We start from the raw sequence: 15,499 nt of genomic DNA, 5'->3' as shown, positions 1-15,499 counted from the left end.
CATAGAGGGCAACACCATCTACCCAGTGCCTCAAGTTTACACCAAGACTCATCCTCACACACACACCCATATGCCCGTACCCATATCCAAGCTGTTACCAAGTCTAGTTGATTTAACTTTTACAACATTTCTTGAATATGTTCCTTTCTCTGACATTCCCTCATCCTTGGACTATTACAAAAGTCTGCTGGTAGGCCTGCCTGCCTCTATTCTCTCCCCACTTCAATCCATTGTATATTCAAACATAAAGAGATTTTTACTAAATTAAAGGTCAAACCCTCCCGTTCCCCATCCCATTCCCATGCCAACTCACTCAATAGACTACCTTGGCTCCCTATTGTCTTTAGGATCAAAATCCTCTGTTTGACATTCAAAATCCTTCATAATCTTGCCATCTTCTTCTTATCTTTTCAGTTTTAGATCTTGCTCCCTACCACAAGAGGGGTGAATGTTCCTCCAGCAAGACATTCTGCGTCTCAGCTCCAGGCATTTTCTCTGGTTGTCTCCCATGCCTGAAATGCTTTCCCCCTCAACTCCACTTTTTGACTTCTCCAGCTTCCTTTATGTCCCAAGTAAAATCCCATCTTTCATAGGAAACCTCTCTAACCCCTCTTAATTCTAGAGCCTTTCTTCTGTAAATTACTTTCTATTTATACTGTATATAGCTTGCTTTGTTTATATGTTGACTACCCCACTAAATTCCAAACTCCTTGAGAGCTGGGACTGACTTTTGCTTCTTTTTGTATTCCCTGTGCTTTTCATAGTGCCTGGAACACAGTAGGCACTTAATCAATGTTTATTGATTGATTGACAAAGTTATCTTAATCATTCTTGTTCTCACCTTTGCCAGGCATAGCCCACAGGACTCAGTAGGATAATCTACATATATAGTATATTTTAGTAAGCATAGAATTATCATAATTTATTGAACAAGTTCAGAACCTATTTAGAAAAAGGCATTATTGTGAAATGGTTATTCCTAGGTCTCCTGTCCAAGATGTTAAAAAGAAATATGTAATGTTTTCTCTAAAAACTATTTAATGCTTTGATAGCTTTAAAATAGCCTTTTGCCTATTAAGCTGTGTTTTCAATAAATATAAAGTAATATGGATTTAACAAAGACAGAATTAAAAATCTTTTCATGTTACTTACTAACAGGGACCAATTGAAGCTGACTATGAGCTTGGACTGTGACGGTGAGGCTAAGTGGCCACCCTTATATTGTCAAGGGGAAGAATTATTTCTTCTGAAGTTCCAGCTATAGTTTGACCTTGGTCTTATAAAACTTGGGCATATATATATTAATAAGTTTTAAATAGCCTAACCTAGTTATGAAAATTAAAAGAGTTTTTGACATTTTCATTGGTTCTTAGTCTACTTATAAATGTCACAACCTCAGGGATCCTGTGTTAAGCATTGTCCTGGGCATACATAAGCATTAAACAAATAGGTACTGACTTGACATGAGGGAAATAAACAGTAGTGTGGAAAAATTAGATTATGAGAGGTCTTTTTTTTTTAATTATCTGAGCCTAGTCTCTCTGGCATCATCTTGTTTTTTTCGTATCTTGGGCCTATGGTAATTTACTGCGTAGAGTTGATTTACTATCACGTAGTAGTTTTCCCAGTGAATTTCTGAATATCTGTCCAGTCTCATCACAAATAAGCCTATAGACGAGTATGTGGGATAATTGTGTTAAGAATGAAATCCCAGGAGACTAAGACAGTTGCAGATTGACAAGATGCATCATTTGAGTGGAGAAGATTCAAAAGAGACTATTGATGTACACATTCAGGTACTTTATAAAGCATTAGCTCTGCTTCTTCCATGTCTCTAAAAGGAAGAAATAAGTGCATCCAAAGAGCTATTCCACTTATAACTACCTGAATTTCTGAATAAATGACAAACATCTGTGACCAATAAAATCTGAGTGCTTCTAAAATCAGCATTATTCACTCCTCCATAGGTAATTAGGATAATTGTAGAAATGAACAGAATATCAGTTTCATAATCACTTTACAAGTTAGACTGATGAATATTCAGACAGCCTGGAGTTAAAGGGATGATGGTTTCTTAAATCTTCTCTTTTCATGACATAGAGAATTAGGGCTTAAAACAGTACAATGATATTTTTTTTAAATTTATAATCTGTATTGTCTTTAGTCCAAACTACTTTGCAAGGTGATATTCTCCCTTCCCTATTTATATGTACATCTGTATGTACACATGCATATGTGTACATACATATGTATATATGTGTGTCTATGAATGTATAAATATGTATAACTAGAATTCGTATAGTGCTTAATGTTTGCAAAACACTTTAGATACGTTCTCTCATTTGACCCTTATAACAGTCCTGCCAAGTAGGTGCTATTATTAAAATGCCCATTTTGCAGGTGAGGAAACCAGGACTGAGAGGTTAAATGACTTGCCCCAAAGTCATATAACTAGTAAGCAACTGAAGTGGAATTTGAACTCAGTTTTTTCTGATTCCAAATCTGGCATTCATTGTATAAAGTGATTGTTAGTAGCAGATATGAATTTAGAGAAGTTAATAGGATTTATGGCCAGTGTTAAAGGAGCCAGGGATTACTCCAAGGTTTGTGTCTGTGTAAACGCAAGCAAGGTGGGATTTTTTGTCGTTTTCTTTTTGGAGTTCAGTTTCCCAGGCTCAGACTAAATTGTGAGCACTTGAAGATTAATCTTCTTTGGACCCTGATAATTCATAGCTGTGCTGAGTCACATAGGTTTCATGCCTTCTGGCTCTGAGCAAATCAGGGCCTGAGTCTTTGTTATATATTCTTGGAGGCTGGTATTTTGCTTTGGGAGTTTGCTCATGAGAAGGACTTTTTGATTCCATGGAATGGACCCTGGGTAGCCATTTGTTAAAAGTCTCATCCTCCTTCCCCCTTATCAGAAGTTAGTGCTTTCCTGGTCTGGTGGTGTGTGTAGGTGGTTGTACTATTCTGTATAGACAGTTGGAGCCCTGTCTAGTGAATTCTTTCTTGGATACTCACTTCTTCCTACTTGTCTGTAATTAAAGTAAGATTGTTGACCCCTTTGAAGCTGTCTTTCCTTTAGAAAAGCAGATCAAAGAACCTGTGCTAGCAGCCCACTCCGTGCACTAGTGTGGTTGCTAATGCAGTCTGGAGGAGTATGAAAAGAAGGGAAATGAATTGATTTTTGAGAGGAGGCAACAAGGAGAAAATAGAGAAATAACTAGTTTAATTTTGAACAACTTAATTTTGGAGCATAAAAAGGAAAAGGTAGAGAGTTGAGGACTGACAGGAAATATTCAAAATTAAGGAGTTTGAGGAAAGGAGAAATCAAAAAAGGAGAAAGGGAAAGATATGAGGAGAGACAGGGAGATTAATAGTGTTAAATATAGTGACAAACTCAAGAAGGGTAAGGGCTGAGAAAATGCTTTTGCATTTGAAAGAGATAGAATAAGCATTTATATGGCACCTATTCCATTTCAGGGACCATGCTGAGTGCTTTACAAATATTATCTCATTTGATCTTCATAACTCTATGAAGTTATGTGACTTGCCCATGGTGTTTCACAGCTATATACTTGTTTCAAGTCAAGCATGAACACTGGAAGGAAGTTGTTCATGACTACACCTCACAGCACAATTGCAAATGTTAAATATAGATCATTACAGATATTATTTGCACTGTTTATTGAGGAAACAGAAAGTTATTTTTCCTGGTTCTTCAGGTTTGCCTAGAGCTGAATGGTGTAGGCAGAACATCAGGAATCTTGAATCACTAAGTTAACACATCTAAGTCTAGTAGACATGAGACTATGGTATTCAATTAGTACTAACCAACTTGCTTAAAAAAAGTTAATTTTTAAAAAGTGTAATGAAGCTCCCCTTTTAATGTGAAGGAGTTAATATGCCAAATATGAAAATTAATTGATCAGCAATGGTAAGTTTATCATTAATTTAGTCAACACTGTTGACTCAGGTCATTAAAGCATTGCTGGATTGTTTGATTTATTGTTTTGGAAGTCCCTAGAGCTTCCTTAAAATAAGAATAATAGTCACAGTGTAGACTGTCTACTTATTGTTTAGGTTAGGGGAATTGTTTGTGTGTTGATTGTTCAGTTGTCGTGTTTAAATTTTTATTGCATTGTTGTTATTGTTTAGTCTTTTCAGTTATGTCTGACTCTTTGTCACTCCATTTGGAGGTTTTTGGAAAAGATACTGCAGTGGTTTGCCATTTCCTTCTCCTGCTCATTTTATAGATGAGGAAACTGAGGCAAACAGGGTTAAGTGACTTACCCAGGGTCCCACATCTAGTTAGTGTCTGAGGCCAGATTTGAACTCAGGAAGATGAGTCTTCAGAACTCCAGGTCCAGCACTCTATCCATTGTGCCACTTAGATGCTCATATGCTGGACATTCTAATTCCAATTCATTTTCATAAGTTAGTCTATATTAATATCTGCCAATTGCATCCCTGAAATAAACCTTTCAATTATTATTGTGGAAAAAAAATGATGGACACATTTAGAATCAGGGGTGTTAGAATACATCATATGCCTTTTCCTAGGTGAAGGATTTGGGTTTTCGGATTGTAAAATTATTGCTAACAGTTGAAGATCTTACAATGAAAACATTGTAAGTCACAGGGACAGTCATAGATGACATTACAAACTATATAGCTCATGTTTTTTCATTTGTTTTTAAAAGAAAAGGAATAGTTCAACATTGTTTATGGCCTAAAGAAAAATATTTCAAATAATTTGAATTTATATCTTTCAGCTATTTGAAACTTATTATCATTTAGCAGTAGCTTATCAAAGCTTGAATCTCCATAAGAAGGCAATAGAACAGTTAACACTTGCAGCAGAGATTGCAGCTATACCTAAGGTAAAACTGATGTCACTTATAGCATGTTTCTATTTTTCATAAAAATAAAAGTAACTCAAGTGTGCTATTCTTTATATTTAGGAAATGAGCAAATGGAGACAGTAGGTTTTTCAAAATTTTATTTTTCCCAATTACATTATAAAAGAATTTTTTAAACATTCATTCATTTAAAAAATTTTTGAGTTCCAAATGTCCCCTATCTACCATTACCCTACCCCCCTGAGAGAAGGCAAGCAATTTGATTATAGATTAAACATGTGAAGTCATGCAAAACATTTCCATATTAGCCACGTTGCAAAAGAAAACACAGACAAAATTTTTTTAAAAAAACAAGAAAAATAAAGTTCAAAAAGTATCCTTCAATATGCATTCAGAGTCTAGCAATTTTTCTCTGGAGGTGGATAGCATTTTTCATCATAAGGCCTTTGGAATTGTCTGTGATCATTGTATTGCTGAAAACAGCTAAATCATTCACAGTTGTTTATCAAACAGACTTGCTGTTATGGTGTACAATGTTCTCCTGGTTCTGATCACTTCACTTTGTGTCAGTTCATATAAGTCTTCCCAAGTTTTCCTGAAAGCATCTGCTTGTCATTTCCTCTAACACAATAGTATTCCATCACAAACATATACTACAACTTGTTCAGTCATTCCCCAATTGATGAGTATCCCTTCAATTTCTAATTCTTTGCCACCATAAAAGAAATGCTATCAATTTTGTTTTTTACATGTAGGTCCTTTTCCCGTTTATATGATCTCTTTGGGAGATCACACACAAGCCAAGTAGTGATGTTGTTGGATCACAAAGTTCCAAATTGTTCTCCAATTGCTCTGAATCAGTTCACATCTCCACCAACAGTACATTAATGTCCCTATTTTTCCACATCCCCTCCAATATTTGTCATTTTCCTTTTCTGTCACATATCTGATAGGTGTGAAGTGGTCCCTTGGGATTGTTTTCATGTGCATTTCTCTAATGAATAGTGATTTAGAGCATTTTTTCTGATGACTATAAATAGCTTCAATTCTTCTGAAAACTGCTTGTTGATATCCTTTGAATACTTATCAATTGAGGAATGATTCATATTCATGCAAATTTGACTTGGTTCTCCATATATTTGAGAAATGGGGCCTTTATCAGAGAAACTTGCTGTTAAATTTTCCCCCTGGTTTCCTTCTTTTCTTCTAATCTTGGCTGCATTAGTTTTGTTTTTGCAAAATTGTTTTAATTTATGTAATCAGAAATATTCATTTTACATCCTGTGATACTCTCAATCTCTTGTTTGATTATGAATTCTTCCCTTACCCCTACATCCAACAGATAAATTTTTCTCTGCTCCTGTAATTTGCTTATGATGTTATGCTTTTTTATGTCTAAATCACTTGCCCCTTTTGACCTTATCTTGGAATATAGTGGGAGATATTGTCATATCTAATTTCTGCCAAATGGCTTTCCAGTTTTCCCAGAAATTTTTTTCAGTAAATTCTTGTCCCAAAAGAGCTTGGATCTTTGCATTTATCAGTGATAGATTACTGTGATCATTCATTACTATTTATTGTGTACTTAATCTATTTTACTGATCCACCATTCTATTTCTTGGACAGTACTGATTGTTTTGATGATTACTGCTTTGTAATACAGTTTGAGATTTTGTATTGCTTGGCTACCTTCCTTCACAATTGTTTCTCACTGATTCTCGTGATATTCTTGACCTTTTGTTCTTCCAGATGAATTTTGTTACTATTTTTCCTAGCTCTATAAAATAATTTTTGGTAGTTTGGTTGGCGTGGCACTGAAAAGTAAGTTAATTTCGGTAAAATTGTCATTTTCGTTATGCTGGCTTGACTTACTCATGAGTGATTAATATTTTTCCAACTGTTCAAATATGACTTTTATTTGTGTAAAAATTTCTTTGTAATTGTGTTCATACAGTTCCTGGGTTTGTCTTGGCAGTAGATTCCCAGGTATTTTTTATGGTCTGCATTGGTGGTAAATTCACCCCTTTCATTTTTGATACTACTAATTTGATTTTCTTCTTTCCTTTTTATAATTCAATGATTTATCTATTTTATTCTTTTTTTCTTAAAAGCAGCTTCTAGTTTTATTTATTATAGTTCAATAGTTTTCTTACTTTCTATTTTATTAATCTCTCCTTTGATTTTTCAGGATTTCCAATTTGGTATTTAACTAGGGATTTTTAATTTGTTCTTTTTCTAGTCTTTTTTTAGTTGCATACCCAATTCATTGATCTGCTGTTTCTCTGTTTTACTGATGTAAACACTTAGAGATATACATTTTCCCCTAAGTACTTCTTTGACCACATTTCATAAATTTTGATATGTTGTCTGGTTGTTGTAATTTTCTTTAATGAAATTATCAATTGTTTCTGTGATTTTTTCTTTGATCCACTTATTTTTTAGGATTAGATTATTTAGTTTCCAATTAATTTTGAATCTCTTTCTATTGTCCATTTTTAAATGTAATTTTTATTGTGTTGTGATCTGAAAAGGATACACTTATTATTTCTGCATTTGGTTGTGAGGTTTTTATACCTTAAAATATGGTCAGTTTTTTTGTAGGTGCCGTGTACTACTAAGAAAAAATGTACATTCCTTCCTATTCCCATTCATTTTTCTCCAGAAGTCTATCATATCTAACTTTTTCAGAATTTTATTCATCTCCTTGACTTCTTTCCTATTTATCTTTTGGTTTATTTATTTATTTCACAGAGGGCAAAGTTATGATCCCCCACTAATGTAGTTTCGTTATCTATTTTCTCCTGTAACATTCAACTTCAAAAATTTAGATGCTATACCTATTGGTGCATATATGTTTGGTACTGATATGACTTCATTGTCTATGCCACCTTTCAGCAGGTTATAATTTCATGATTTATCTCTTTAAATTAGATCTATTTTTGTTTTTGCTTTGTCTGAGATCATGATTGCTTCACCTGCATTCTTTGCTTCAGCTGAAGCATAATGGATTCTACTCCAAACCTTACTTTACCCTATGTGTATCTCTCTCCTTCAAGTGTGTTTCTTGTAAACAACATATTGTAGGATTCTGGTTTTTAATCCATTCTGCTATTCTTTTCTGTTTTACGGGCGAGTTTAACCCATTAGCATTTATAGTTATGATACTTAATTGTGTAATTCTCTCCATGCTATTTTTCTCTTGTTTATCCTACTTTTTCTCTTATCCCCCCATCATTTCCCTCCTCATAATTGTTTTACTTCCAATCACTGCCTTTACCAACCTACCCTCTCTTTTCGCTGTCTTCCCTCCTGTTCTGTGATCCCTCTTCCTTTTTACTTCTTGATAGATTTCTGTATCCAACTGAGAGTATGATATTCCCTTTCTGAGCCAATTTTGATGAGATTAAAGTTTAAGCTTTGCCTGTCCCCCATCTTCCCCTCCATTATAAGATCTCTTTCATGCCTCTTATGTAGGATAATTTGCCCCCATTCAATCTCCCCCCCTCCTTTTTCCAGTGCACTTTTCTTTCTCACCCCTGTATTTTTTTGGGAGGGTTGGATATCATCCCATCAAAGTCATCTTATATCCACTCCCACTGTCTGTATATGCGCCTTTTAATTGCTCTTATAGTAATAAAGTTCTTAAGACTTACAAATATTATCTTGCCATATAGAAATATAACCAGTTTAACCTTATCAGATTTCTTACATTTTCTCTTTCTTGTTTCTTTTTTTTCTTTTTACCTTTTTGTGATTCCCTTGAGTTTTGTATTTGGAGGTCATGTTTTTTTATTCAGTTCTTGTCTTTCAATTAAAAATGCTTAAAAGTCCTCTGTTTCATTAAATTTCCATTTTTCCCCTGAATAAAATTATATTCAGTTTTTCTGGATAAGTATATCTTGGTTGTAATCCTAACTCCTTTTGCCTTATGGCATATCATATTCTAAGTCCTCTGGTTCTGAAATGTGGAAGCTGTCAAATACCATGTAATCCTGACCGTAGCTGTATGATATCTGGTTTCTTTTTGGTTGCTTAAGGTACTTTCTCCTTGGTTTGTGAGCTTTGGAATTTGACTGTCCTGTTCCATGGAAATTTCATTTTAGGATCTCTTTCAAGCAGTGATTGGTTAATTCTTTCAATTTCTATTTTTCCTTCTGGTTCTAATATATCAAGGCATTTTTCTTTCATTTCTTGAAAGATGTTGTCCAGGCTTTTTTTTTTATGACTTTAAGGTAGTCCTATAATTCTTATATTATCTCTTCTGGTTCTATTTTCTAAGTTATTTGTTTTTCCAATTAAGTATTTCACATTTTTCTCATTTTCTTTTCTTTTTTACTTCTATTTTATCATATCTTGATGTGTCATAGTCATTAACTTCTGCTCATTCAATTCTAATTTTTAAGGAATTATTTTCTTCAGTGAACTTTTAAACTTCCTTTTCTATTTGGCCAATTCTATTTTTTAGGGAGTTATTTTCCTCAATAAATTTTTGTATATCTTTTCTCATGCTGTTGACTCTTTTTAAATTATTCTCTTGCATTACTCTCATTTCTTTTCTCAGTTTTTCTTCTACTTCTCTAGTTTGTTTTTTTAAGCTCTTCCAGGAATTTTTTTTGAGCAAGAGACCAAGTTGCATTTTTCTTGGAGACTTCACATATAGTTATTTTGACACCATTGTCTTCTTCTAAGTCTATGCCTTGATCCTCTCTGTCACCATAGTAACTTTTTATAGTCAAGTTCTTTTTTTTTTTTTTTTTTTTTTGCTTTTTGCTCATTTTTTCTGCCTTTTTTTTGTGACTTGGTGTTTTTACCTGAGAGTTGGGCTCTGGTGCTGCACTGTCCCAAGCTTTTTGTGCTAGGGCTCTGGGTCTTATTGCTGACTTTAGCTGGGCTTCAGGGCTTAGCTGCTTGCTTTCATTGGATGGTAGGCTTCCTTTCTAGCTTCTGCTGAGGGGTTGGGGCCTCCCTGTTGGCCTCCTCTGGGTATGAGGTTTAGCTGCTGGCCTACCAAGTGTTTGACCTTGCTTCTGGGTTGCTATAGTAATGAAATCTTTCTGGTGGTAGCACTGGATGAGGGATCTTGTTGCCCCTCTGCCTCATGGGTAGGGCCCTGCTGCTGCATTGCTACAGAAATGGGGTGTCTCTGCTAGCTGGCCTCAGGGGCAGGGTCTCATTGTTGGTCAGCCCTAGGATGGGGCTTCAAACTGGTCAACAGTGGGGTCAAGTCCTCTCTGGAGGCTTGTACTGGGAATGGAGTCTTTCTGCAATGCACAGACTACTCACTTGCCTAAGGGGCTGTTGGTTTGCTGCAGGGCAGGGCCTTACTGGTGGATTGCCACAGGCTTGGAGCCTTGCTGCAGGCCTCCTGCTGTGATGTTGGCTGCTGCTGCTGCTCTTGGACCTCACTTCTCTTCTACCTCAGTGAGACAGACATTTCCTGCTAGGCTGGTAGGCTGCTTCCCTGCTCCTAGATAAATTCTGAGGTGGTTTTTGAGGAATTTGGAAGGACTTCAGAGGGTTCCTTCCTCACTCCCCCATCTTAGCACCAGAAGTCAATTTATTTATTTTTATAAGCATTTATTATCTCTCCTTCCCATTGTCTCCCCACAAACTAAATAACTAAAATTTAAAAAGAAAAAGAAAGCCCACAGAACACATGTGCATTGTTCAGTAAAACAAATTTCCACAATGGCCATGTCCAATGATGCATGTCTCATTCAACATTTTAGGTTCATTACCTCCTTGGCAGGAGGAGGGTGACATGTTTCACCTTTAGACCTCTGGACTTATGGTTTATCATTACATTGATTAGTCTTTTGAAGTTGCTTTTCTTTATAATGTGGTCATTGTATAAATTGTTTTTCTAGTTCTTTTCACTTGATGCTGCATCAGTTCATTTTCAGTTTTCTTGGAAAATGGTTCTTTATTTCTTATAGCACAATAATATTTAATTACTTTCATGTGCAGGCATATCTCAGAGATATTGCGGATTCAGTTCCAGACCACCGCAATAAAGTGAATGTCACATAAAGTGAGTCACACAAATTTTTTTGTTTCTTAATGCATATAAAAATTATATTTATACCCTACTGTAGTCTATAAAGTGTGCAGTATTTATCTTTTAAATTACATCTTTTAAAATGTACATATCTTTATTAAAAATACTTTATTGGAGAACAATTTGGAACTATGCCCAAACGACAACCAAATTGCATACCCTTTTATCCAGCAATAGCACTACTAGGTCTGTATCCCAAAGAGAGCATAAAAAAGGGAAAAGGACCTACATGTACAAAAATATTTACAGCAGTCCTTTTCATGGTGGCAAACTACTGGAAACTGGGGAGATGCCCATCAATTTGGAAAGGGCTGAACAAGCTGTTTTATATGAATGTAATGTAATACTATCGTGCAATAAGAAATGATGAGCAGGCAGATTTCAGAAAAACCTGGAAGACTTGTATATATGAACTGATGCAAAGTGAAATGAGCAGAATCAGGAAAATATTGTATACAGTATCAGCAACATTGTGTGATGATCAACTGTAAATGACTCAGTTCTCAGCAGCGCAATGATCCAAGACAAATACAGAGGACTCACAAAGGAAAATGCTGTCTATATCCAGATAAAGAAATGATGTACTCTGAATACAGATCAGAGCATATTTTTTCACTTACTTTATTCTTTCTTCTTTTTATTCCCTTTGGTTTGTTTTTTCTTTCACAACCTTGACTAATATGGGAATACTTTTTATACAATCACACATGTATAAACTGTTTCAAATTGCCTACCATTTTCAGATGAGGCGATGGAAAAAAATTTGGAACTCAAAATCTTGTAAAAAAATAAATACTAAAAATTTTCTTGATGTGTAACTGGGGAAAAAATAAAATACCATAAAAAGAATGTATTGCTTTAAAAAATGTTAATCATCATCTAAGCCTTTAGCAAGTTGTAATCTTTTTGTGGGAGGAGGGTCTTACCTTGATGCTAATGGTTGCTGACTGTTCAGAATGATAGTTGCTAAAGTTTGAGGTGGCAGTGTCCTAAAATAAGACGACAGCAGAGTTTGCTGCATGGATCAAATCTTCTTTTCACAAAAGATTTCTCTGTAGTATGTGATGCTGTTTGACAGCACTTTATCCACACTAGAACTACTTTCATACTTGGAGTCAATCCTCTCATACCCTGTTTCTGCTTTATCAACTAAGTTTACATAATATTTTTCAACATTTTTGTGTTTAAAGAATAGGGAGAAGCAAGAAAAGGCAGAGAGAAAGTTGGTGGAGCAGTCAGAACACACACAGTGTTTATTGATTAAGTTCACTCTCTTTTATGGCATGCTTCATTGCACCCCAAAACAACTGCAATAGTAACATCAACGAATACTATTCAAATATCTCTATAATAGATATAATAGCAATAAAAAAGTGTGAAATATTGTGAGAATTACCAACATGTGACACAGAGACGCATGAGTACATGCTGTTGGAAAAATGACACTAATAGAAATGCTCCACATAGGGTTGCCACAAATGTTCCATTTGTAAAAAGAAAAAAAAAGTAATATCTGAAAAGTGCAATAAAATAGATATGCCTGTACCATAATTTGTTTAACTGTTGCCCAACTGATGAGTATTCCTTTACTTTCTGGTTTTTGTTATTGGGAAAACAATTGCTCCTTGTCTCTGTCTCTATCGATCTGTCGTGTGTGTGTGTGTTGCATATGTATGTACATGTGTCCTTTCTTTGATCTCTTTGGATATAAGTAATGGTGCATTTGGATCATATGCACAATTTAATAACTTTTGGGACATAATTTCAAATCCTTTCCAAAAGAGTTGAGCCAACTCACAACACTAATAGTACATAAGTGTGTTTGTTTTTTTGAAACCCCTCCAACATTTGTCAGTTTCCTCTTTTGTCTCTTTTGTCAATCCAAAGATAAAAGGTAGAAACTCAGTTACTTTAATTTGAATTTCTCTCATTATTAGTGTTTTGGAACATTTTTTAATATTGTTGATAGTTAGATTTCTTCCTTTGGAGACTGACTTTTCATATCCTTTAGCCTTTTAGCTATTGAGAGATGGTTCTCAAATTACCTTAAATTAGACATCTGCATTTCACATTTTTTGTGATATATTTCTATTTTGTAGTATATGTATTTAATAATAACTGTGTAGGTCTGTACATGCCCTTTAAATGTCAGAGTTGTTACTGGTTTGTTGGGGTTTTTTTCCAGTTTTTCATTCCTAACGATCTACTTTGATTCTTACCAGTGTATTTTATTGTTAGGTATGGTTTCTTTCATAGCCTCTTGGGTTCTAATGGCTTTTTTTAAAAACTCAACACAACTACAGCAAAACAAAATAAAAACTTGATATAATGTATAGGAAGTGTTATAGTAGAATGATGACATATGCAATATCTAGAAGAATTATAGTGATCTTGGGAGCAATATTGTAGAACCTGACCAAAGTAAATAATAATGTTGATTTGAAGTATGTAAAAAACCACTGACAGTGATAATATAGTGAAGTCAGTGATGTGACTTCATAGCATTAGCTTTACGATCAGGGTTGCTTTTGTATGTATCAATTCTGGACGTACCTATAAAGCTGTTTTGTAAAATCATAATATCTTAGATTTTGCATTTTTTCTTTTCACTTCCAGAATGGCTGTGAAGTTGGGTGTAATTATGAAACTTTCTATCATACCCCAATATTTTCTAGAAGAGCATTTTCTCATGTCATACGTGGTAAGATACAATTATTTCTCCTTGAACTCGAATGTTGATATTTTTAATATTACTTTATAGAGTGCAAGCTCCTCCAACACAAGGGATCGTTTCATTTTTGTTCCTGTGTCTCTTTATTTACAGTGTCTTTTATTTAGTAGGTGCTTAATAAATGTTTGTTTTACTACAGTATGATAATTTTTGAATTAATAGGTATGCCTCAAGCAATAATATGTTATCTACAAAGAATGCATGAAAGTTTAAGCATTTAGTTGAACTTGGAAATTTTGGGAGGAAATTGAAAATATTCATCTTTACAGGAATGTTTTATGTATTCTTAGCAGATGAACAATTACTTCTATTTTTCTCATTGGCATTTAAAAGGGTAGTAGCTGGGTAGTTCCTATGTATAAATATCTTGCTTAAAAGGATAAGATTTTCTTTATTCTGAGAAAATCAATGCTGTTTCTCCAGTACAATTGTAAATTAGCCTAATTCATTCATCATTGAAAGAGAAGATCAAGATCACCATGTTTTTTGTCCTTTATTCTGATTTTTAAAAATTAAAATTTTTCCTTTTCTTCTTAATCAAAAATACAAATCAGAAAGTATTTAGTGAGCATTAATTGTGTTGTAGACAGTTATGCTAGGAAATGGGAATATAAAGACCAAAAAAGAAAATAGTCCCTGCCATCAAAGCGTTTATATTCTATCAAACAAGAGATTTACATACATACATATATATATATGTATGTATTTCACATACATATTTTTCAATCAATCAGTAAATATTGACTAAGCACCTACTATGTGCCAGGCACTTTACTAAGTGTTAGGGTTACAAAACAAGGCAAAAGACAATCCCTACCCTCAAGGAGCTCACAATCTAATGTGGGAGACAACATGCGAACAAATATATACTATTTACAGAATAAATAGGAATTGGTTAGCAGAAGGAAGGCACTGTAATTAAGAGGGTTTGGGGAAGGCTTCCTAGAAGGTGGGATTTTAATTGGGACTAAAAAGGAAGCCAGGGAGGTCAGTAGTCAGGGTAGAGAAGGGTATGTTCCAGGCCTAAGGAAGAGTCAGAGAAAATATCCAGAGCCAAGAGGTAGAGTATCTTGTTTGTGGAACAGCCAAGAGGTCCATGTCACTGATTCAAAGAGTATGTGTCAAGAAGTAAGGGGTAAGAAAGCTGGAAAGGTGAGTAGGCTATTAAACTGGCTATTGAATGCCAAACAGAACATTTTGGTTTTGCTCTAAGAGTTTATTGAGTAGGAGAGGGTGACATATCAGAATTTTTTTTTTTTTTTTTTTTAGGAAAAATACTATTTGGGAGTGACAAGAGACTTGAGGCAGGCAGACCCACTAGCAGTCTTTTGCAACAATCCAAGAGTGAGGTAATGGGAACCTGTACTTGAGTGGTGGCAGTGTCAGAGTAGAGAGGGACACATGTGAGAGACATTACAAAGCTGATACTGACAAGCCTTGGCAACAGCTTGGATATGAGATGAGGGATAGTGAAAAATCACGAACAACTTCTAGGTTGTGAGCCTGTGAGCCTGGGAGGATGGTGTAGTTCTCTACAGTAATAGGGAAGATAGGAGGGGAGAAGGTTTAGGGAGGAAAAGTTATGTTTTGGACCTAGTGAGTTTAAGATGTCTACTGGACATGCATTAGAAATTTATGAAAGGCAGGAAGGTCGGAAAGCTACATTGTAAGGAGTTGAAAAGAGAGTGAGAGGAGAAAGAGTGGAGGCACCCATTATAGATGGCCTTTTCAAGGAATTCAGCTGCAAAAGGCAGAAGAGATAGTTAGGAATACAGTTAACAGGGATGGAAGGATTAAGTGAGGGTTTTTTCAGGATGACATGGGCATTCTTATAGACAGCTGGAAATG

At 34.9% G+C, this 15,499-nt stretch overlaps 1 protein-coding gene across 8 annotated transcripts in view; it reads left to right on the top strand.

Annotated features, from left to right (window-relative positions):
- Window positions 1–15,499, top strand: part of LOC140533361 (uncharacterized) — a 130,700-nt gene that overhangs the window by 10,248 nt on the left and 104,953 nt on the right. For all 8 annotated transcript variants that reach the window (XM_072653009.1, XM_072653005.1, XM_072653004.1 and 5 more), the window contains exons 3-4: window positions 4,776–4,883; window positions 13,537–13,621. In XM_072653009.1, coding sequence (XP_072509110.1) covers window positions 4,776–4,883; window positions 13,537–13,621 — 193 coding nt within the window. The remainder of the gene's footprint in view (window positions 1–4,775; window positions 4,884–13,536; window positions 13,622–15,499) is intronic.

The sequence above is a fragment of the Notamacropus eugenii genome, chromosome 3 (genome assembly GCF_028372415.1).
Source record: "Notamacropus eugenii isolate mMacEug1 chromosome 3, mMacEug1.pri_v2, whole genome shotgun sequence".
NCBI lineage: Eukaryota > Metazoa > Chordata > Mammalia > Diprotodontia > Macropodidae > Notamacropus > Notamacropus eugenii.
Note: the sequence above shows the minus strand (reverse complement) of the source record. Positions and strands in the feature narration are given on the sequence as shown.